The sequence below is a fragment of the Arvicola amphibius genome, chromosome 2 (genome assembly GCF_903992535.2).
Source record: "Arvicola amphibius chromosome 2, mArvAmp1.2, whole genome shotgun sequence".
NCBI lineage: Eukaryota > Metazoa > Chordata > Mammalia > Rodentia > Cricetidae > Arvicola > Arvicola amphibius.
This window is the reverse complement of record NC_052048.2, coordinates 90,904,504-90,927,905: the sequence shown is the minus strand read 5'-3', so window position 1 is coordinate 90,927,905 and position 23,402 is coordinate 90,904,504. Positions and strand designations below refer to the sequence as shown.

Genomic DNA, 23,402 nt, shown 5'->3' with positions numbered 1-23,402 from the left:
AGCTGCAAAACTGGCTGATGTTCTAAAGGGCAATAAAACCAGAACCTTTGGGGTTATCTTGCCTACCAGACGATTCATTTGCCTGCCCTCTGGACAAAGCCAGACAAGTCCCTGTAGCTTCAGCCTGGGTCTCAGTCAACAGAACGCAATAGCCCTTGGGTGGGTCTGTTCGGCTGGGCTGCCCGTGCTGCTGAAACAGCACGTACTCGTCTGGTTCGCTCTTTCTAAGCGTTGGATGCCTTTCCTTAACATAAGACACAAATCTACATATTGGCAGCAGAGGCTTTCAAGTTTCCAAGTCGAGTTTGCTCTTAATATTAATCTGCTTTTCACCATCTCCTGTGTCTGTTTTCAATCAGGAGTGAAAAGGAGCCACAAGCAAACTGTGGCCTTGCAATACTGCTCTGACATAAAAAGGAAAAATAAATGTAACACTGTATGGATACTCACCTTGATGGGCACATTTTATAAGCAACTTATTTTTTTTAATTGGGACAAAAAAAATCTACATATCTACTTTGAATTGATGACAGTCCCAGAACAAAACTTAATTGATACTAACTGTAGTTGCAGATGTCTGTATGGACTTGGGAAGTTCCTGTCTTGGCCTCAGCTTCGTCCTCTGATCCACACTGGCATCACGAACGCAGGACACAGCTGTCCTCTGTTTATTGCCATCTGCATATTCCCAGGCCCAACCTTCTGGTTTCTCACTTACGGTTTCCATCATTCGCCTTTCGCCCTTGAGTCTGTGTTTTGTTTTCCTATCATTTTAAAAACCATGAGCTGCTTTTTAAGGTTACTAAGATAAACCTTACATGGAAAAAAATAACTGTATTTATCATCCTTTCATCTTCATGGAGAGAAGATTCTTTTGAGGGCCCCTAACACTGGCTAAAAATGCTGTAACCCTCTCTCCCCTCTGTGCTCTACTACCATTTCACACTGGAACACCATTTCCCCGATTAACTGGCTTTTTTTTTTTTTTTTTTTTTTTTTAGAAATACCAATCTAACCCTACACAGACATTAAAATTGTACAAGGTGCCCACAGCAGCAGCTCTCTATGCACTGCACTGGGTTCTCCCATCACACATCTCGACCACTGATTTAATGTTATTATTTTTATTATTATTATTATTATTTCATATGTATAGGTGTCTTGTCTGCGTCTATGTCTGTGTACCAAATGCATGAAGAGCCAGAGGAGGCCAGAAGGGGGCACTGGATCCCCTGGAAGTGGAGTTACAGGTGACTGTGAGCCACCATGTGGGTTAGGAATTAAACCAGGGTGCTCTGGAAGAGCATCCAATGCTCCTAGCATCTAAGACATCACTCCAGCCCCAACAACTAATTTCTCAAAACAATCATTTGTTAACTCAAACAACCCAAGTAACTCTAACATTATTATTCCAGGCAGATATAACCCATTTTCTCAACTCAGGTTTCTAGCCACAGACGATTAAAAAGACTTAAACCATGTGGTATGTTTAGAGGGGGCCAGGAGAGGCAGCGCCTTTGACCTGTCTTGTGTATGTGCTACTTGAAGCATGTTTGTGGTTAGTCTTTAAAATTCAACTAAAGGTGTTTTTCTACACTGACTAAGTATTCTTTGCAGGCAAAAGCATGGGATATCCCAACAAAGCCTGAAAAGGGTTTATAAAAACTAGTGCAGAAACTCAGAATATAATTCAAACCTCTTAAATATAACTTGAAATGGACAAGTTGAATATGTAAATTATATCCCAATAAGACTGCTTCATAATAATTCAGGAAAAAAGTAAACATTGATTCTGTAAGTATATATGTAAACTACTTGCTTCCATTGTTTTAGACACTTGTCACTGATTTATTTTTATATTTGTGACAGTGAGCCGGGTATGGTGGTATACGGACAGCTTAGTTCCCGCACTTGGGAGACAGAAGTAGGCAGATCTCTGAGTTCGAGGCCAGCCTGGTCTACAAAGCAAGTTCCAGGACAACCAGGGCTAGACACACACACACACACACACACACACACACACTAGCTCGAAAAACAAAAACAAAAAAAAGAAAGTAGGTGGCATAAAATAGAATGTATAAATTTCCAATTAAACATAACAGAAACGTTTTCTTTATTGTTAATAGCTTTCACTCAGAAGCATTTTGGTTGACAAACTGAAGTCTTTAAGTAAGAGAAAGATTTAACTATGGTGAGACTTGGAGTTAAAGTTTCAGGCATCTAGACTCAACAGAAAAAGACTGAGTCTTAGCACAGTATAAATAGTGGTTTGCCCTTAGTGACGGGAATAAAGTGTATCATGCCCCCCAAAATGTTTCCAACATTGAAAATGGCATACAGCTAACCCTGTAGGGTAGAGATGCCAGCCAATGCCAGAGAGCCCAGGACCGCCCAGAAGGAGCAATCAGATGGTGACTGGGGGCTGACTGGGAATCTAGCTTGCTCTCTCCCTGTAGTTTACTATTGTCAGATCAGTCCATAAGCTTCATTCAGTTCCAGCCTTGGAGAGAAAAGTGCTCCATGTTCTCAGCCAGTGTTGCAAATACTTTTCTAAACTCGAAAGTAATTGAAATCCACTTATTCCATTTTACTATCCTTTGTGAAACAATTTGTGCAATGAACTGCAAGTCCTTTCTGTTTTTTGTTTTTGTTTTTGTTTTGTTTTGTTTTGCAGAGGGGGAATACCGGGTAATAGTTTGGGCACTTTTCTAGCAGCAGTGGACTGGATGTGGGGGAACTGGAACAATCATGAGAATAAACAACATTTAAACACCCCAGGTATCGCTCGGCCAATGAGAAATGGGCCATGGATGTGAGAGGCCTAATTCTGGGGAAGATAAACGTGGTAAACATACTGTTTAGCTATGTCCGGTCAAAGACAAGGGAAACCAAGTGGAGGCGAGGGCTGATCCTAAGCGTCGGAGATTTTGTTTTTCTGAGAAATGAAGAAACTTTGAGTGATAAAATCTAGCAAAGCAAATGAAAATGTTTTAACAAGTTTTCTTTTTCATACTACATCTGATTCCAGTCGTGAGTAAAAAGGAGAGAGAACATGAGCCAAGAGAAAATAAAATTGTTTAAGTATTACTTGATTCTCTGGGTGGAATTGTGTTTAGCTCTCCCAAGGTCAGGACAGCTTGCGTTCCTTTATTTTTATTTTTTAACAGAAAAGCTGTTTTTAAAGGGAGCTTTCTGCTCTCATGCAACATTATAAATTCTTTTAATGCCCTTCCCAACAGAGATAAATCATTTTGGAAAATGTGAACAATTACCAAAATAAAACAACTTTTCATTTCTGGCCTTCACACCCAATTTCCCTGTGTACTCATTCACCTGCACAGATTCTCCAAGGATTTCGCCTGATGTTATTTACAAAAGACGAAGAGGGTATTTGCTGTCTCTCCTACGTGAGACCACTTCGAAACGAAGAGAAGAAAACGAAAAAAAAAAAATACAGTTAAGGGTAATGATAGTGGTGACATCTAAAACCGAGGGAACTCTGCCGCCGCGATGCCAGGCGAATGCGCTCCTCTCTCTCCAATGGGGGCAATTTCCACCCAAAACAGCTTTCCCACAGCAGCAATAAACCAGTTTGGGAGACCTTAAATTGAGGGTCTGTATCTTGGAATGCCAAACCACAACAATAAAAACAAAGCTGTGGAAGGGACACGCTGGCTTCGGCTGGCTTCCTCCGGGCTCTTCCCAGGTCCTGAGAGCCCTGCTGTTTGTTGGCAGAACCCAGAACAGGATTTTGGAGCTTTGCGTTAACTTGTGCGTCGGTTGCTCTCTCTCGCCTCCCTCGCCACCCTGCTGATTTCATGAAGACTTTGAGCAGGATTTAGCTTGTACTAAGTATTCGAGAAACGCTGCTGGTGTCAATTATTATAGTCATCCAGAGACAGAAACTATATTTGATACTTAAACCTTTGCCCATCTAATAATTTTTATTAAAAAAAAAATCCAGCGCGGAAGAATTGTTTCCAACTGCTCACTCATAGCGAGGGGCTTGTTTTGAAGCCCAGGAGTCGGGTCTCCCGGCCCATTACCATATGTAAAGGGAGTGAGCTCTCAAAGAGGTGTGGAGAGAAAATGAGCAGGGAATGACCCCAGAGAGAAAGAACTGAGAGATGAGAACATGATGCAATTATCTGAAGTCACGGGGGAAATGTGAACGTGGCCTGGATATGGAGCACGCTAGAGTATTATTTTTACCAGGTGTTACAGTGGCGTGTGGCCACGGAGGATTGTCCTTACAAAGATGCAGGCGGAACTGTTTAGGGGTGAAGTACTGTGACGTCAGAATCTCTTTCTCAAGTGGGTCAGCAAAAAAAAAAAAAAAAAAAAACTGTCTCGGTTTTGTCTTATTTTGTTCAGTTTTGTTTGACGGCTCTATAGCCCAGGCTGGCCTCGGACTCACAGCAATCCTCCTGCCTCAGACTTTGAAGTGGAAGGTTTTGGTTTTAGCTACACAGAAAAAGCAAATGTGGTACATTCTCTGGTGAACCTATGTGAGGCATTTATATCTGGACTGTATTTTTACCAGCAACCTTTCTCTGGGTAGGAAAAAAAATTAAAAGTTGGGAATACAAATATGTGATAAAAAATAAAACCTTTAGTAAAAATAATACATACTGATTTAAATATTTTACTATAATAATGTACATTGATATTATTTATTTACTCTATTAAAAGATCTATCCAACATGGTCTCTCCTTGAAATGAATAACTTTGGTTAAACATATTATTTTACTTTCACTTCTAAAATGCAGTCTCTTACATATAATTAAAAGCGTTCCACACATATCTTAGTTGAGGTTTAAGGATCATGAGTTAAAATTTCAATAAATTAAAAGTTTCAGTACTTTTCTCAGCATTTCTTCTTTGTTTTTCTTCTTTGTCTAAAATAGTCTGTTTGAAGCTCAAAACAGCATCTTGAAACTCAGGATTGAGTTCTAGTGCCTTCTTGAAATCTTCCAAAGCTTCATCAAAATATCCTATATCAGAATCCCAGAGACAAAAAGGAAAAAAAAAGTTGAGGATTTCCACAACTGCTCAGTGAAGTTTGGATATACAGATTTTTATATTTATGAGCTTTCGAAATTGCCTCTGAAAGGAAGCTGCCTCTCTCAGTGCTCTAAGGTGGTCTGTCACAGTAATGTGTGCCCTTCTGAACAAGCGAGTCTAAAATCAGCGCTGGAGGTTAGGGAAGGGTGCTCAGCACTCGACTAACATACATGAGGCCCTGGGTTTAACCTCTAACAAAACAAAACACCAAAACCACGATGGCTTCTATCAGACTTCATAGGTGGGCAGCATATAAGCCATCATAAAATTTCAACAAAATTATATCACCCGTTTTACGTAGCTGCAGTAAAACTGAGAAACAGATTTTTTTTTCTTTTTTCTTTTCAATGGGAAACAATATCCAAAGCCCCATTAAACCGGTTTTTAAGAATTTCACTTTGGACTGTCCCCTGCCTTTCAACTAGAAAGAATCACAGGCACGCTTCAGCATTACCCTAATTTTTGAGGCTGGGAATGCGCAGGTGCAGAGTAATGGGGTCACCCTTGCTCCTGCGTCCAGGTCCCATTCCCACAGCAGGGCTCCACTGTGGTCTATAATGCCCAGGAAATGCCTAAAAACAAAACAACCAAAACCCTCAGGAACGCTTCCCTTGTTCCTTAGCTCTAAATCTAAATTTCACCTAATTGTCAAACTTGATTCCTTCACAAGAATTGATCACTCTGAAGCAACAGAATACAGTCCACGCAAAAAGAAGAGAGAGAGAGAGAGAGAGAGAGAGAGAGAGAGAGAGAGAAACCTTACCCAGCCTGTAGCGTATCAAACCCCTGTTGTAATACGGAACTTCAAAGTTGGGCAGGATTTCTATAGCAGATGTGTAGTCGTCCATGGCTTCATAAAAATCAACACTGAAGTACTTGGTTTGCCCCCTGTTGTTATATGCGGTGGCCAAATCCTCGGGGTTGCATTTGCTTTAAACAAAAAGTCCACATTAAAAGCACATTGTTCAACTCCCTTCACTTCCACTCCCATGTTCTTTAGGGCACTGTCAAACTCCATAGCCTACAACACACTGTGGGAAAGCTGAACCGCCAAGCTGAAGAAGCAAAACACGCTTGAGAAACGGAAATCAATTCTGTTTAGGGCCATGGGTGACTCTCCTGTGGCTACAGCACAACATGGATTTGAAGTCCGTGCATTTTAGAGTCTTCAAAGCCCCTGGTCATTGCCAACATGTTTTGCCCAATACTAAAATGATTGTTGAACATTTTTAGAGCCCACACTGGAGGGAAGAAATACATGCTGATGAAGGAAAGCCCACCAAGGTACCAGGGTGCTACAAAAGTATCAGTCAGTTTTAATTTACTCTAAAATGTAAGTGGTCTTCAAACAATGAGATCTGAAATCATTTTCTGCCAGTAAAGAAACACTGGTTAAGTGGTGGCTAACCATCAGTGGAATATTCCACAGTTCTGTCCTTCCCGTGAGAGCCCAGACACCCAGCAGCTGGTGTGGACCTGTGGGAGCAGCCATCAGGTCAAAGCCTCCCCCAGCACTACCTACAACAAACCATCTTCACTGCTCCGAGCCAGGGGTATTTCTGCGTTCCTTGCTTCCTTCCTACCACCCTTGTTTCCTTCCTTCCTTCCTTTTCTCTTTTTGGCCCAAAGTGACTGTCAAATTTGAACCAAACAGAGGAACTACACATTCAACCCATCTTCTGTTATACCTGCTGGTACAAAGTATAGTCCTCAGAAAATATTGTTAACTGTAGTCATTTAGTTTTTTTCCTGAAAAAAAAAATGTGTTATATGTGTGTGGGAACACACATTCCACAGTGGGCACACGGGATGAAGTAAATCCTCTGTGACATCAGTTCTCTCTCTCTCCACCTTTACATGGGCTCCAGGAATCGAACAGTTTCTAGGCGGGCACAGCAAGCACCTATACCTGATGAGCCATATCGCTGGCCCATCTGCTGTTTCTCATGACATATCAATCCCTGAGAACTCGGCTACTGCCGCACACAGGGGTTCCTGCAGTTTATTTTGACTGTTTTGGTTTTTCAGCCTGGAATTCACTTTGTTGAGCCGGCTGGCCTCTGCCTCCCTAGTGCAAAGATGCCCCACACGCCCACATGGTCCTGCAGTGCAGACTTCCTAACAGTGGGAGGAGCTGTTGCAACTTAGAGACTTTCTGTTCTGTCAGCTCTGCCTGAGAAAGTCTGGGGGACCGCCTCTGAAGACCACTAACACCACCCTTAAAGGATAAAGGACAGAAAGGTGTGTCCTCTACCTGTTAGGTCACTAGCTGACCTGATGCTCCCAGACTTCAGAAAAAAAAAAAAAAAAAATGCCGCCTCGGGACTTCTGTAAAATTTTCATTATTCATGTGAGGTTTCAAAGCTTTGTTATAAATTCTTATCCTCAGATAATCACAGAATGTTAAATTTCATTCAAGCAAATTCTAAAATCCTACTTTTCATGAAAGCAGACATTTTGTTTGCAGTCTTAAAGACATGGGCAAGGGCTGAAGAGATGTCTCAACAGTTAAGAGCACTTGTTGCTCTTCCAAAGGACCCAGGTTCGAGTCCCAGCAGCCCACACGGTGGCTCACAACCATCTGTAACTTCAGTGCCAGAGAATCTAACGACCTCTCCTGGCCTCTGTGGGTACTGCATGTACCTGGTACACAGGCACACATGTAGGCAAAAGACCCATACGATTTATAAGAAATCATTTTTTAAAGAGAATGGGAGATGGGCCAACACATTGACTTTTATTGTTGTAATACTGATATTTTTTAAAAACAGTATTTCTTTGGGGAATTTATTTACTGTGTGTGTGTATAGTGGGAGGACACGCACCACCGTGCACTGTAGGGCCAGGACAGTCCTGCAGAACGGGTCTCTTCTTCCAGCTTCACAGGCATTCCAGGGTGGGACTCGGGCTTGTATGGCAAGCACCTTCACCCACGGGTATCCATGACAGTATTATCTATACTGCATCTAACCCATTTACCTAATCTAAATATGGAATTTTAGCATGCGATAACATTGGACAAGATAATTATTTGAAAAATCAAATTATGGCTAAAGCTGCACCTTGGCTATTAAAAAAAAAATGACAAGTCACAGGGAAAAGCAATCAAGGATTATAAACACTATTTCAAAATGATTCAGCCACCCAATGTTTTAAAAAATAAATTTAACTTTCCAAAGGCATATTTAAGGGTACAAGTTGAACTGACAGACTTCAAAATCTGAACTCTAAGGAAACTGATTTTACAGACGAGAAACTGGCCAGAGAAAAAGCGCCGGCAATACAGTGATGCTGGGACTAGAACATGAGCATGCTGAACTCCTACCTACGCCAGGCAGCCTTTCCAGTTTGTACGGGGCTGAGATCAGCTTGCTGTGGTGGACATGGGTCCTTGGGCTGAAACCTGCAAAGGGGAAGAATAACGAGCCCAAGGAGTGTCCACATACCTGTTGCTGCTTCTAAAACTTCATGAGTGACAAGAATATAAACAAAGTCCCCTGAGTCTGTCAGCCTTTTTCACTGGGAGTGGGGGGGGGGGGGGGGGGGAGAGAGGAATACTAACATCATTTTAGCATCTCTGCGTTAATAAAGTGTCAGTGGAGTGCTCTGCCTACATCCACACTCCTCTCCCCCCAGCCCCAAGGCTGGTGGGGGTGGGAGGGGAAGAGAGGTCAGAAAAACTGCAAGAGAAACAGCGAAACTGTGATTTCTGTGCATGGCAGGGCCACTGCACCTGTTAATCACTCAGACAAGCTGTGGTTGTCTGCACACCGTCAAGCTGGTTGACACTCCAGCACGAGGGGGGCAGACACAGTCCCTACCCCAGAAGAGATACAGACCCCTAGGGGAATCAGAGAGGAAGAGGGAGGGAGGGAGGGAGGGAGGGAGGGAGGGAGGGAGTGAGGGAGGGCAGGCAGGCCAGTTTTCTTTAAGGGTATGGCCCCTGATAGGTCAACCAAACTCTTAGATGGCCCACATCCTAAGGTAAATGGGCAGCACAAAATGGGGCCTGATTACCCCCCCCCAAAAAAGGTGAAGAAGTGTGAGCAGAGCTCCGTGGAGTTAAGATGGGGGGGCGGGGTGTGAAGATTATCAGAATACATTGTATGAAATTCTCAAAGAATTAATAAAAATACTGTAATTTTAAAAGGCATTTCTAGTAGATATTCTGTTAATAAAGTGCTAAAATAAGAAAGCAATTTTAGCTTTCTGACTTAATTCCATGTGAGTCTTAGGAACAAGTAAGAATGCCGCCTTCAGCATTAGACCTCACACAAAAGACAACTTTGAATTCTATTAAGAAATCTTCTAGAATGAGCCAGGCATAGTGGCGCATGCCTTTAATCCCAGCACTCTGGGAGGCAGAGACAGGTGGATCTCTGAATTCGGGGCCAGCCTGGTCTACAGAGAGAGTTCCAGGACAGCCAGGACTACACAGGGAAACCCTGTCTCAAAAACAAAAACAAAAACAAAGAGAAGTGTGATGCTGCAGGTCACACAAGCATCGAGAAATTGCCCAACCTATTTCTGTGTTCACGTCTGTGTTCACATCACACCATCCACAAGCACAAAGGCTAAGTTTGACATAAGTAATGCTACAAACCCAGGCATCAGCAGAGAAGCTAAAGAGCCTGCTAACATCACAAAGAGTAAGACCGGACTACAAGTAGTGCTTAGAGTAGAAGTGTGAACCGGCAGATGGAAAGTTTCTCCTGAGCTGGATCAAGCCTCTAGATTTAATGACCAATTCACAACCAACACAGAGGGACTGGGAGTTAAGAATTCCGTGACAGGTAGATAGATCAGCAAAGGAGCCAGCACAAGCTGGCCTGCTTCTTCCTTAACCTGCTAACCTGAAAGCAAAAACCTGGCAGCCTAAAAAGGAGGCCTGGTGAGACTTTTCTCCCAGGAGTAGCGCCCCCTGCTGATAGATTTGCTCTTCTCCTACACAAGTTCAAAGCTGGGTCAGGGCATGTTTAGGACAAAGTTGAGGACTTTTTCAGCCACCCAGTGTTCAAGCTAACCCACCTCAGTCCCTTAAGACCCCCAGAACACTGGACTTGGGGATTCCTGAAATCCCCCACTGCTCTGCCTGCTCCAAATTTCCTCATCCCTAGTAAACACTTCCTCATTAGCTGGTTATGTCTGTCCTTAGCTGTCATTTCGTTCATTAGCTGTTCTTGAGGTTTTCTCTGTTGCTATCTGCCCTGACTTGAGATTTTTACTGCCCTTTAATTCTTCTTTAACTGGCAGACAACAGGAACCTAGTCAAGACCCCCTAGATGTCAAAATTTTAGTAGACGGACTTTCACAGACATCTGGCTCAGTTCTGGCGCTCAGATGTGTATCTTGGTAAACTTCTCAAACCCAAACATCCAAATGACAGAGAGCTTTATTGGTCAATAAAAATGCCACCGACGGCTGGAAATTCGGTAGAAAGTTATCTTGGGGTGCTACAGGCTGTCTTATTAAGAATCCTTAGCTTCTGAACCGGAACCTTCGCAAAACCCTCGCCGGGATCATTAGGACGGCGGCGCAGCAAAGCCACCTTCCTGGCCCAGGGACGCGGCTTCCCCTCGCCGCTGGGGAGACCAGCGTCTCCCGGTCCCCTGATTCTCGGTCCCGGCTCAGCGGCGCCGCCCAGGGCTCCGAAGACCGTGTCCGTGCGAGGACCACCCCGCGCGGTCCCCGTCTCGCGATAGTTACCTCCCACGACTCGCGCACTGGCCAATGAACGCCGAGTACAGCGCCTGCGCCTCCGCAAACTCGCCCCTGGCGAAGCGAGCCTCGGCCAGCGCCAGAGCGGCCGGCGTCTCCCGGCTCTCTCGGTCCCGCGGCTCGGCCATGGCCGCCTCGCTCGGGTGGAAGCGGAACCACAGCCGCCCGCACACCGGACTTCATTAGCCAACGGAAGCGCGCCACTATGAGAAAGCTTGTCCTATTTGAGGACCCGTCATATCGCGAGATAACTGCCAGCGCCTAGCGAAGCTGGCGGGAAAATAAGAGAATTAAAATCTTGCTGATGCGTGTATACGTACATACTAGTTGCATGGGTGGGTAGGTAGATGATTAGGTAGGTAGGTAGGTAGATGATAGAGATTATAGATATGTGCATATATATTTATTTGAGGAGCCTGATGCGAGGAAGGGAGGAGATTGGCCCTGAAGTCAGTTCCTATTGTTCTAGAGAGGGTCGTTTGTTTTTAAGAAAGCACTTAAGATACGGTGCTTATGTGTTGATTCTGGGTGAATTAAAAGCTACATATTTAAAACAGTAAGTTCCAAAAATAAAAAGAATGTAGTTAAGTAGAAAGGTGTGCGGTAGTTTGCATGTCCACCCCACCCCGAGCTCCTGAGTGGGAATCTTAACGGAATAATGTGCTAATGTGCGGCCCAGTACGGGGGGCTCCACCCTCAGGAATGGACTAGTGCCAGTCATTTAAAAGGCACACTGCACCACACCTGTTCTTTGTATGGCTTTTACCATGCTATGGTGAGGCAAGAAGGCCTATACATACATGGACTTCTCAGCCCCCAAAACTGAATCGAATGAATCCATTTTTAAGTGACCCAGACTAACATGGTCACGGTGACACAAAATAGATATTACTAGGCATTTGGTGGAATTAAGTATAAAAGTAAAGGTCAGAGAAGAAAGACATCACTTGGAAAGTAGTTGTAATCTTTAACATAGAACTTCCTGTTGAACAAGTATATATTAAGTCTACAGTGTGGCGCACACAGATTTGAAAAGTGGGATTAATACAGTGAACAAAGCTTTTTGTCCTCAGAACCTTGCAGCTTAGCAGAAAAGCAAAATCTTTTTAGTTTTTTATTTGGTGTAAGGTTTTTGTTTTTTTTTTTTTTTTTCAAGATAGGATTTCTCTGTGTAGCTCTGGATGTCCTGGAACTCACTCTGTAGACCAGGATGGCCTCCAGCTCAGAGATCTGCCTGCCTCTGATCCTGAGTGCTGGGATTAAAGGTGTGTACCACCACTGCCTGGCACCAAAGTCTTTTTAAGTTAGATGATGGTTAGTATCATGGTTTTTTTCTGTAGAGGATGGCTGGGAAAGTCAATAGAAACCAATGTTGACTCATGAAGAACTAGAAAATGCCAACAGACCTCTAACTGAGAGAGACTGATGTTTTAGATCTGCTGGCCACCCCAGTGATTATAAGCATTTAAGGAAGAGTCAACACCAGCCCTTAAATTCTAAAAAGAACAGGAAAAAACACATCATACATTATTCTGTAAAGCAATGCTTGGAATTACAATGTCAATACTTAGCAGACAATAGAGGACTAGTTCTCAGTCATCCTAATGCTGTAACCCTTTAATACAGGTCCTCATGTTGTGGTGACCCCCAACCATAAAATCATTTTTCAACCATAAAATAACTGTAATTTTGCTACTGTGAGGAATCATAATGTAAATATCTGTGTTTCTGGTGGTCCTAGGCAACTCCAAAGGATTGCAACCCACAGATTGAGAACCATTTCAATAGAAGAAAACTACAGACCTTATCCTCTGTGAGTACATTAATGCCAAATTTGACATTTTGGTTGTGAGCCTATCCTTTAATGGCTGAACCATTTCTCCAGCCTGCATCAATAAAAAACTTAACAAAAGACTACCATATCAAATGCAGCAATACAGTGAAAGAATTATAGACTGTAACCAAATGGGAATTACTCCTGAACTACAAGGATAACTCAACCCGTGAAAACTAATCAGTGTAACATGCACATTAGCAGAATGAAAGAAGAAAAACTGTGTGATCTTCTCAATTGCACACAGAAAAGCGTTTGAAAAACTGAAACCCTTTTTACTGTAACTGCTATTAGTGAGTCCATATGGGCTTTCTTGCCCTGATCACTCATGTGGCATATCTCTTCTCACCCTTTTCACTTCTGCTTTTATTTCTTAACGGGTCTGTGTGTCTCTTTTCACATGTGTGTGCACATGTTCATGGGTATGAGACCAGAGGTTGATGAGTATCTCCCTCGGCTGCTCTGCACTTTACTTGGACAGGGTCTCATGCTAAACCCCAGTGCTTGCTAACAATTCTCCTACTCCAGCTAACCAGCTTGTCTAGGAGATCCCACCTAACCTCCCAACTGCTGGAGTGACAGGCAGGCTACTAACATCTGTTTTTGTGTGGGTAGTGAGAACCCGACTTCTATCTTCCCGGGCTCAAATTTCTCTAAATTTTACTAACCAGATATTTAATGTGTGCCATATAAGAAATATGAGATTTATGTGCCATAAATAAGTTTAGTCTTTTGTGTATTTTTAATTTTAGAGAAATGTCTAAATGTCTTGTGAAACACTTGTTTGTAATATACACATTTCTTCAACTTCACCTCTTTTTTGAAATTCAACTAAAATATAAATGAACACTATTTCTTAAAAAGTTAAGGCTATTTTTACTTTCTCATCTATATTCTTACATATTTCCAAAATTTAATACTATGAGCATATTGCTTTCATAGTTAAAATACTTTCTTAAAAACATTGAGAAACTAATTACAGAAATGGACAGTAGAGGGCAACATAATATTGCTGTTTTCATTTTGGATTCCCAGAATGAAAGTATGAAGCTATGTCAACAAAGTTGTCTTTGTAACCATTTTTAACTTGTCTCTGAATGTGAACTTTGTGTGATCTCTGAGGACACAATTCTCATAATTCTCTGCTATGGACAGTCACCGGAAATTTGCCTAAAAACTGTTAAGTTTGTCTCCCATGTGATAACAAATGTGATGTGAGTGTGAGTGTGTGTGTGTGTGTGTGTGTGTGTGTGTATCCCACCAAAATATCAAAGACAACACAAGTACATTTTTATACATTATAGAGAAGGAAAACATGGGAGTAAACATGCCATTTTTCCTTCAGAATTTATAGTGTTTATTTCAAATAAAATCTCATAAAAACCTAAGATCTGAACTCTGAAAATACAGAAAGGTTATTTTAAAGTTCATTTTAGCAAAATATAACGACCTTCGTATCGTGACTGGCAGGTCAGAATGTGCGCTCAGGCTCACTGCTCGCTGCGTGGCCTTACCTGCTGGTTCCACATTTCAGCATCTCAGCCTCCAGAGTACTTGGAACCATAGCATAACTGAGGATACGTTTGATGATAAGGAACAACAGCATTACTCAAAATTAGTTCATTCGTGTTTATTACAAGAAAAATTGATGCCAAATCCCTCTTCTTGAATGAGGATAATTTTTTTTTTAAAACTTCAAATAATAAAAAGTCTTAAAATGCCATCTCCTCATTTATGAAAATAAAATATAGACGAGTTTAATCCATAGATAGAAACAGAGCTGGAATAGAGCTCATTTCATACAATAGCTGCTCAGCCTCCCTGAAATACAGGCTCTGTCAACTCTCTACTTCAGGTTTGCCCCTCCCCTGCCTCCTCCACCTGCCTCTCAAGGGTTCTCTAATGAACTAGTAACCTTGACAATATGAGGAAAATATTCCTGGTGGAGAGTATTTCCGTGGTAACTTGCCACAAACTATAAGCTATATAAATGATAAATGGACAGACAGGAAATATAGAAAAAATAAACTTCACATCTGTAGGTATTATGTGAAAATTAGTCAAATTATCTCACAGTTGAACTGTGATGCATGAATTATCTTTTTTTTTTCCAGTACTGACAATGGACCCAGGGCCTTGTGCATGCTTGGAAAGCACCTTACCACTGAGCTACATTCCAGCCCTCATTTTATTGTTTGATACATCTTTTATACAAAAATACAACTACAAGATGATAAAATTGATTTTCATATGAAACCTACGGAACTCAAGCATTATTTCATATACATGTGCGGATAAGTACATATATATCATGTATTTTACAATTCACAAGGTTCTTTCCTTTATTCTACCGAACTGTGGCATAAAGGACAGAAGTTATAGTTACTGATTTCCTGAGCAAGAACGTAGTGCTTGCACACTTTGCACACCCAGAACTGATACTCGATGATTGGGCTTCCAGTGGCAATGCATGTCGGCAGTTTTCCTTCTCCGCTACAAAAGGTGAGAGAGAAAACAATTAGACTTTACAATATGTGATTAGTCTAACTATCTAATATACTTTAAATACTGAAGAATGAAAAGCATTCCAAGACAAACTTCAAATAAAATACCCCATCTCAATTTTTTTAATAAAACCTTTTGTTTAAATGAAAAAAACTACAGCATTACTATACCCTTCTAGGATAAAATTGATTTTAATATTAACATAAACTCCTTCAAAATCCAGTGCTTATATCCAAGCTTTTAATCAGGTAAATGGCATCTAATTATGATGCACCTACCCTTCAAGAAGGCTGTTCAACTCTGACTTCCTATTGTCCTTTGGCGTATGTTTGGTGAAGATTTCCAGAGCCAGGTCTTCATACTGCTGTTTCTGTTCTGCACTCAGTGTCTCTAATGATTCCAGTTTAATAAAAGCTTTGGAACAGGTACCAAAAGCTCTGCTCGCACAAGCACAGAGTGCTAGTAACGAGTAGATCTCAACCGAGGGAATGATGTCTTCATAGTCTCTCAGATGAAGGGCTACAAGAGATGGGCAATGAGCACCAGCAAAGAGAAGCACAGTATGAACACGTGTGGGACAGGATCCATGGATGCTGTTCTACCGCAATCTACATGAGCTTTGACAAATGTTAAAAAATAAAAACTCCTGAGGGCCAGGCACACCAGCAGGAGGAAGCAGAGTACATAACCTCAGCTCCAGGGGATCTGACGCCCTCTGTTGGCCTCTGTTGGCACTCGCACAGAAATGGCATACGATCACACAGACATCATCATCATAATAATAATAACAATGCTAAACAGTTACAGGTAGGAAGAGGACAGTGCTGGGGAAGAATGAAGAATGTGTCTGCTGAACCACAGTGGTGGTCATGCCTCTAATTATATCACTTGGCAGGGAGAGACAAGAGGACGGCAAGTTCTATCTCATCTCACACACACACACACACACAAAGATAGAATTTCCGAGCTGTGAGGGGAAAATACATTTTAAAAATTTTATTGTATTTGTGTGTGTATGGGGAGGGTAGGGACATGTATATGAGTGCATGCCTGAAGAGGCCAGAGGAAGCTGTTGGCTACCCTAGAGCTATAGTTAAAAGCATCTGTGAGCTACCAGATGTGGGTGCTAGGGTCAGAACTCTGGTCTTCATGACAGAGCAGCAAGTGTTCTTACTGCTGAGCCATCTCTCCAGCCCCAAGGCTACATTTTAAATAGTGTGAAGACACAGCATCACTCCACTGTGTTAAAAAGAACAAAGAAAAAGACTGAAGCCTGAGCGCACTGCCACCAATTCCTTCATCACGGCTACTGCTTACAGAGGCTCTCTAAGTAAACCTCCCTCTCAGGAAAGGCTCACAGAACCCACCACGAGATCATCTCTAGAAGACAGGGAAGCTCATCTCCCACTTACTATGAACCTGGAGCTTGAAAAGGCAAAGGCATGGGGTAAATGGTGGCTCTGCAGTCGTGGGTCAGGCAGGCAGGCACATGCTTTAGTTTACAAACTATACTCACTGGAGTTAATAAATACAAAGAAATATCTAAGCCCTCAGATATCATTAATCCAGAAGAAATGTACATTTATACTGTATGTAAATAATGTATGAATGACAGTACATAAAAGCCATAGACTATGTTGTAGCTGTCAAAACCGTCAGAGAATGTTTAGAGATGAGGGACAGACTCCTAACACACTCCTGTGGAGGGCAATGAGGGAGCAACCCTAACACACTCCTGAGGAGGGCAATGAAGGAACAACCCTAACACACTCCTGAGGAGGAAAATTAAGTTCTGATGTGGAAAAATGTCTCATAGGAAGTTCACGGAAATGATGCCATCAGGCCTGATGACCTGAGGTGGATTCCCTGTATCCACATGGTGGAAGGAGAGAGCCAGCTCTCACTGGTGTCCTCTGACCTCCACACACCGGCCACACACACACACACACACACACACACACACACTCACACTCACACACACACAAGAACCTAACTGAATAAATGTGATTTTTCTAATTAGAAAAAAAAGTTACTCAAATGTTCACAACAGTTATCTCTGAGCTATAAGTTCTTTTATGCCATTATTTTGTCTTTTTGTATTTCTCTATTTTGGTTGAAATTACTAAACAAGAATCACTTTATAAAAAGGATATATACTATAGAAATGTGTATGTCATGAAAATATCTTCAAGCATTGCTACAGCACACAGAAGTGGGCCTATTCAAGCTTCCCCCACACTGTGAGAGAGGAGAGAGCTCCTCCACACAGGCACAGTGTCTATCTCTACAGTCCTATGGGCTGGGCAGCCAAGTATCTGGCTTTTGAACAGAGGACATATGAACACCACATGTGTGTCTGCATGTTATCTAAGGCATATGATATCACTGTGGACACTGTGCACTGTGTTTTTAAAGTGGGAGGACTTCAAAAAGAAGAATTCACTAAATAAACTAAATACACAGTCTCGACACATATAGCTAAAAGCAGAGGGAGAAAGAGTAAAATTAATATAAAGACACACGGAGACGCTGGCTCTTCCTGTTCAGTTTCAGTTCAGGATGAAGCTCTGCAATTCCGGAGGTCGTCTGGGCCTGCTCCTACGGAGGTCACCTGGCGATTTCTCAGAAAATTAGGAAACAACCTACCTCAAGACCCAGCAATACCACTTTTGGGTATATACCCAAAGGATGCTCATTCATATTACAAGAACATGTGCTCAACTATGTTCATAGCAGCATTGTTTGTCATAACCAGAACCTGGAAACAAACTAAATGCCCCTCGACTGAAGTATAGATAAGGAAAAATGTGGTACATTTACACAGTGGAGTACTACACAGCAGAAAAAAATTCATCCTGAAATTTGCAGGCAAATGGATGGATCTAGAAAACATATTGAGTGAGGTAACCCAGACCCAGAAAGACAATTATCATATATATATACTCACTTATAAGTGGCTTTTAGACATAAAGCAAAGAAAAACCAACCTACAATTCATAATCCCAGAGAACCTAGACAACAATGAGTACACTAAGAGAGACGTACATGGATCTAAATACATGGGAAATAGAAAAAGAAAAGATATCCTGAGTAAACTGGGAGCATGGGGACCATGGGAGAGGGTAGAAGGGGAGAGGAGAGGAAGTGAAGGGAGTGGAAAAATATACAGCTCAATAAAAACAAGTTTTAAAAAAGTTTAGGATGTCCTCCACACATTATGTGAGGTGCCCACCTGTCTTCAAAGCTGTGTCCACATATCCCTCGTAGAGCTGCCGCTGGGCGAGTATGAAGAAGTGGTAAGCCTCAGCTCCTCTCCAAGCGTTATCTGTGAACCGACTGCTTGTGGAGAGAACTTCCTCCTCTAGCAAGCCAGCCAAGGCAGAAGTGGCCTGGGAGGGAAGCCAGCGCACTGGGTCAGCCCAAACACAGACAGTCTCAGCCCGCATAGCACAAGAGAGCTGTTACTATGGAGGTGAGGTCTGAAACTAAGACATCAACACAGCTCCCCGGGAGATGTCGGCATCTCTCCTGTCGTCACAGGTTCGAGTTCTCTATCACAACCTACAGCTTTCTAAATTAAGATCAAAGCTTAAAATAGATCTGATTAAACTTTAAGCCAATGTTTAATTTACATAATGTAATAAGATTCATTTACAGTAAAAATAGAATATTCTGTTTTTTAATTCTCTGACTAAAAACACTTTAACAAAAGTAAATTAAAGCATCCAACAAGATAGTCTTAAAGAAAAATGGTTCTCCACATCTCTAAACAGAAATGTCTCAGCCTGCATACTTACTCTGAATGCAGCAATGCTATTCTCTAAGCTCCTTAAAGAACTGAACACAGCCTACAAAGGAAAGGGCTTGTCCAGGGAGAGAAGCGGGAGAGGACCTGGCATTGTTGCTATTTAAGCGTGGAAACGTTCCCCGTTACCTCCGAGTTCTTCCCTTTAACTTTCCCTCGCTGGGCGTTTTTCATCTGCTCGTGATACTGCTCGATGAGCAGGGCCGACAGCACATAGAGCTTCTTCACACGCAAAGGCTTTGTTCTCTTCTTGGCCTCTTCATCGGCAATCTTTAAACATTTCAAAAAATTGGGACACATACTTCCTGCTGTATATTTGTACAAACAGAGTCATTTCCAAAGTTAACTGAAATTTGATTCTTAAAAGATGAAGGAGAGTGGTAGGGCGGAATATAAATGCAATTATGTTTTAGACTTTAAGGCCATTGTCTTTTCTTCAGTATTCAGTCACTTGAATAGAAACTAACAACCTTAAAAATAACATCCATTAAATAACTAAATCAGAGTGGAAAGAGCGGCATGTCCTTCAGAAGTTTATTTAAATGATTTTGAGGAAAACGTTCTCTTTTTATGAAGTCAAGCAAGAAAAGAGGATAACAGAGTGTAAAAATTATGTATACTGAATAATGGATATTAAAGAAATACGTTGTTTTAAAATGTGTACATTTTTACAAGGACTTATAACTTTCTTATCAATAGGATTTAATTCCAGTTAAAAGAGTTTGTTTTTGGCCATCTCAGAAAATTCTTAAATTCTTGGTTAGCTTCTGTACCAAATGCACAGGTGTTTACGAGCTGACAAGTTGCTGGCATCCATAACTACCCTTGTTAGCAGATGGCAGCAACAGGCAGACTTGCAGTGGGTTTGCTGTGATAAACACTTGTTTACAAAGAAAACAGAGAATGCTTTTTTTGTAATGTTATAAAAGAAGATATAAAGCTAATTGTTCTAGTTCCAATTCTGCCGTGGATTTCTCTGGTGTGGTGGTAAGTAAGTACATAAAAATATACTTGAATGGCTATTCTAACTTCAGAAGTCCACTGAGACATTAGGCTTTGGGGTTGCTTGATTTTGGTACATGTCGTTTATTTGCAATTTTTAAATAATAAGGTTTAAAGTTAAAACAAGCTGTGACTGGAATGAAGCAAATGTCCAGCAGGACTGTGCATTACCTTATACATCAGTTTGGCCGCTTCAAAAAAGTAGCTGGCTTTCCTGTAAAGTTCTATGGCATCAAGGGTCTTGTTCTTCTCCAGCAGATGCGCTGCATACCTAGCTAGCAGAGATCCGATTTCCTTCATGCTGTGACTTTTAGCCAATTCAACAGCTTTGTTCCACTGGGAAAGCATTATACCACTCAGTCATCCAATATTTCAATAGCTACATCCTAAAAGTCCCACAATAAGCTCCGAAGCTTGTAATGAACGCTAACACTACTTCAAAGTAGAGCAAAACCAGTACATAGTCTAGAAGTAATCTGCAATCAGAGCAAGCATAAGTTATACAAGCAAACTGAACCATCTAAGATGGATTTCTTGGAGAAGTGCATTTGAAAATGAAAGTCTCAAATTTTATAATCACATTAATCTTACGGTTCTATTTTTGCACATATTATAAGCCAGAAAAAGAACCCATTTTTTAGTTTTCATGTAAAATAAATATACAGTTCCATTTAAAAAGATATCATATTAGATTTAACATTTACAGATTATGTTTATAAGGCAAATAGATCTTTATAAAAACACTTCAAAGAAATGCTTAAAGGAATGCACCGATAGCCAACAGTTTCTGTAATAATTCTGCACTTATTTTAGTTAAATTTCAGGATTTAAAAAAATATCAAATACATGTTTTCTATAAAAGAGAAAGCAAATAGATTTGTAAAAATAACTATTGATCAAGTGGCTCAGGTCTGTCCTTCAGCAATGAATGACCATTAACCTGGTCCTTTCCTGGAAACAAAACCCAGCCCTAACAAAATGCAGGAAACTGTGAAATTACTTCCAGACAAAGACTTGAAAGCACAGGTCTGTTCTGTGTTCCTTGGTTGGCTAAGTTGTGAGCAGGACACAAGAGGCTAAGTGCAAACGCCCACGAGCTAGGCTTCTTTCCCCAAATCCATAACTAGCCCTCCATGTCTCACACGGAGACCACTTAAGTGACTTTCACTTAATCCCTAGGACAACAATCTCCCGTAACGGCCACTGTCCGCTCCTTACTTGGTTGAGGTGTACACAGGTGTCCACCGCGGCCTTCGGTTGGTTACACCTCAAGAACGCGCTCACGGCTTGTTCACACATTCCAACTCTCACAAACATCTGTGCTATTTCCTGTAAGTATCAAACACTATTACCAGATTTCACAGACCTGGGAAATCATTTAGATTTTAATTTATCAAAACTCCACCGGGATGCATGAACAATAAACTGGTGGGGATGTCGGTGGTTAGAGTGATTTTTCTTTCAGACGGAGGCAGAGGCCACACGACAGGATGGGTGCCACAGTGCCTACTTCCACAGAACTAGCGCTTCCCTGAAGACACTGCCCTGCCTTCCTTTAGATCAGCAGCCTGAGGCCAGGAGCCTTGCTGTAAGTTTAAGACCAGCCTGAGATATATAGTAAGACTGTCTCAGAAAAGAAACTAAAAAGGAAAAAATGAAGCATGCATCCTACTGGGCTGTGTTAAACACAATAATAACCTGTAAAGCACCTGATGTGTTACTACGTTCAAGCTCCCAATCATATTAAAAGTACCCCAGGACTTGGGGGTGAATCTCAGTTGGCAGAATGTTGCTTGGCAAGCACAAAGCCCTGGGTTTGGTCCCCAGTACCACATAAGTAGCATGGTGGTGCATTCCCAGTACACAGAGTCTAGAGGCAGCAGCATCAAAAGTCACCCCTGGCTACATCTAATCTAAGGAATACCTCATGCCACCCCTGTGGTCCACATCTCTAACCACAATTACACAAGAGGTTGAAACAAAGAGGATCAGTCGGGTCCAGGAGCTGATGCCCTCGACAACAAAGCAAGATCCCTCTCAAAATAAAATAACTAGATAGATAGATAGATAGATAGATAGATAGATAGATAGATAGATAGATGATAGATAGATAGATAGATGATAGATAGATAGATAGATAGATGATAGATAGATAGATAGATAGATAGATAGATAGATAGATAGATAGATAGATAGATGATAGATAGATAGATAGATAGATAGATAGATAGATAGATAGATAGATAGAAGGATGGATGGATGGATGGATGATGGATGGATGGATGATGGAAGGATGGATGGATGGATGGATGGATGGATGGACAGATAAATTTAAGAAAAACGCAGGCTGGGATGGGAGACAGTTTAACATCCAAATGTTAGGTCTGAATCCTAGCATGGCAAAAAAAAAAAAAATTAAACCCCTTCATCAGTTTTAGAAGCCAAACCCAAAACAACTTCCTCCTAGGGTGGCAGGAGGCCAGTGCATCGACCACTCCCACAATCCTTACTGCCGTGCTTTGGTTTCATTACGAGCTAAGAGTTTTTCTCACCCCACCCATCACTTCAGAAATACTCTGGGGCCTGGGGTGGGGTGCTAGCAAGATGGGTCAGTGGTTAAGAGCACTGGTTGCTCTCCCAGCTGATCTGAGATTTGAGTTTTGATTCCCAGTACCCACATGAAGGCTCGCAACCATCTTTAACTCCTTCTGGCCTCTGAGAGCACTGAATGCATGTGGAACAGTCATTACATGCAGGCAAAATATCCACACATGTAACTAATAAATAATTTTGGATATATAAATACTTACTTTATATCCAACTACATTTTAAAAATAATGCCTACGTTTTTCTTATAAGTACATTCTAATTTCTCAAAAAGCTAAAAAAAAGCACAAAAAGTAGGATTGCTCAAAATTTTGTGACCTGTAAGAAACCAATCTCTCAATTTCTAGCCCTGTTTCCCAGCCTCTGTGTCAGCCCCCACGCATATGCGTGTGTGTGTACTGTGACTGTGTACCACATGTCATATGTCCCACCACGCCTTGTGCACATCATCACACGTTACTAAAGCCCTCTGACTTCAGAGCGCAGATTCACCGTACTCGCTGCAGCCTCTGGATCCCATATGGCCATTTGTTCTGCCTCGCCAGAGAGGACACGAGCAGTTCTACTGCTCTCATACCTGGGCTCTAAGACGCTCCAGTTTCTCTCCTACTTAAGGGAACACACAGGGTTGTAAAGAGGGGCAAATGATGATGAGGGGAGCCAGCTGCCCCTTCACAAGGGATCTGAACTGCCAGAATTCTAGACTTGTCTATTAATAAACAAAGAGTTTTTAGTATGGAACCCTCAACCCATATGTGTATGGACCCTGTGGCTGGGAGTGGCTACAGACACTAACAGCACCCAACAATCAACTCAGAGGCTAAAAGTAACAGTCAAGGAAGGGACACATAGCTTCCAGCCTTTCT

At 41.8% G+C, this 23,402-nt stretch overlaps 2 protein-coding genes across 3 annotated transcripts in view; both read right to left on the bottom strand.

The window, feature by feature from the left end:
* Window positions 1–2,082: 2,082 nt before the first annotated feature.
* Window positions 2,083–10,973, bottom strand: Ttc32 (tetratricopeptide repeat domain 32). The gene is made up of 3 exons (XM_038321000.2): window positions 10,772–10,973; window positions 5,829–5,995; window positions 2,083–4,995 (listed from the first exon to the last, which is right to left on the bottom strand). The coding sequence occupies exons 1-3, from the start codon at window positions 10,909–10,911 to the stop codon at window positions 4,832–4,834; spliced, it is 471 nt and encodes a 156-aa protein (XP_038176928.1). The 5' UTR covers window positions 10,912–10,973; the 3' UTR covers window positions 2,083–4,831.
* Window positions 10,974–14,232: 3,259 nt separating this feature from the next.
* Window positions 14,233–23,402, bottom strand: part of Wdr35 (WD repeat domain 35) — a 55,316-nt gene continuing 46,146 nt past the window's right edge. Inside the window, exons 22-27 of one of the 2 annotated variants that reach the window (XM_038320573.1) lie at window positions 21,148–21,258; window positions 20,101–20,265; window positions 19,057–19,197; window positions 18,355–18,511; window positions 15,401–15,641; window positions 14,233–15,110 (exon numbers count right to left, since the gene is read on the bottom strand). In XM_038320573.1, the coding sequence (XP_038176501.1) occupies window positions 14,960–15,110; window positions 15,401–15,641; window positions 18,355–18,511; window positions 19,057–19,197; window positions 20,101–20,265; window positions 21,148–21,258 (966 nt within the window). In that variant the 3' untranslated portion in view covers window positions 14,233–14,959. Of the gene's footprint in view, window positions 15,111–15,400; window positions 15,642–18,354; window positions 18,512–19,056; window positions 19,236–20,100; window positions 20,266–21,147; window positions 21,259–23,402 lie in introns of those variants that run through there. The other variant, XM_038320575.1, reaches the window with a different exon arrangement.